General features: G+C 42.9%; 1 protein-coding gene across 1 annotated transcript; it reads left to right on the top strand.

The window, feature by feature from the left end:
- Positions 1–6: 6 nt before the first annotated feature.
- On the top strand, positions 7–768 carry LOC115284956 (olfactory receptor 4P4-like; the record flags this gene model as incomplete). The annotated part of the gene is made up of 1 exon (XM_029931397.1): positions 7–768. A coding segment is annotated over one exon (762 nt), but the record flags the coding sequence as incomplete, so codon positions are not given.
- Between the last annotated feature and the right edge of the window lie 8 nt (positions 769–776).

Genomic DNA, 776 nt, shown 5'->3' with positions numbered 1-776 from the left:
TTTTGCTTTGTCCTCTTCTTATTCTGTTATGTTGCCTTGTTGGCGGGAAACCTTCTGATCCTCATCTCCGTTTGGTGCAGCCCCCTTTTCCACCAACCAATGTACTATTTCCTCATTCACTTGTCCTTAATAGACATCTGCTATACCTCTACTGTTACACCCAAGTTAATTGCTGACCTGCTGGTAGAAAGAAAAACCATCTCCTATAGTAACTGCATGTTACAGGTCTTTACAATGCACTTCTTCGGAGACACTGAGATCTTCATCCTCACCGCCATGGCCTTTGATCGCTACGCTGCCATCTGCAAACCTCTCCACTATGTGATTATCATGAACAGGACAAGATGCAATCTCCTAGTCTTAGCTGCTTGGACTGGTGGGGCCGTCCATGCCTTTCCTCTCTTTTCTACTGCAATTGGTTTGCCCTTCTGTGGGCCTAATGAAATTGATCACTACTTTTGTGATGTCTTCCCTTTGCTAAAAGTTGCCTGTACTGACACCTACATCACTGGTGTCCTGGTGATTGCCTTTTCAGGTATGGCTTCCTTAGTTACCTTTATTGTCTTATTTGTTTCTTATGGTATTATATTATTCACTTTAAGAAATCTCTCAGCTGAGGGAAGACGCAAAGCCCTCTCTACCTGTTGGTCTCACATCACTGTGGTCATCTTATTTTTTGCACCAGCAATCTTTATCTACCTTAGACCACCTACTACTTTCCCCGAGGACAAAATATTTGCTCTATTTTACACCATCATTGCTCCTATGTTCAATCC

Source organism: Suricata suricatta, unplaced genomic scaffold (genome assembly GCF_006229205.1).
Source record: "Suricata suricatta isolate VVHF042 unplaced genomic scaffold, meerkat_22Aug2017_6uvM2_HiC HiC_scaffold_27765, whole genome shotgun sequence".
In the NCBI taxonomy this organism is placed as follows: domain Eukaryota; kingdom Metazoa; phylum Chordata; class Mammalia; order Carnivora; family Herpestidae; genus Suricata; species Suricata suricatta.
The sequence above is the reverse complement of the archived record's forward strand: the minus strand, read 5'-3'. Positions and strand labels throughout refer to the sequence as shown.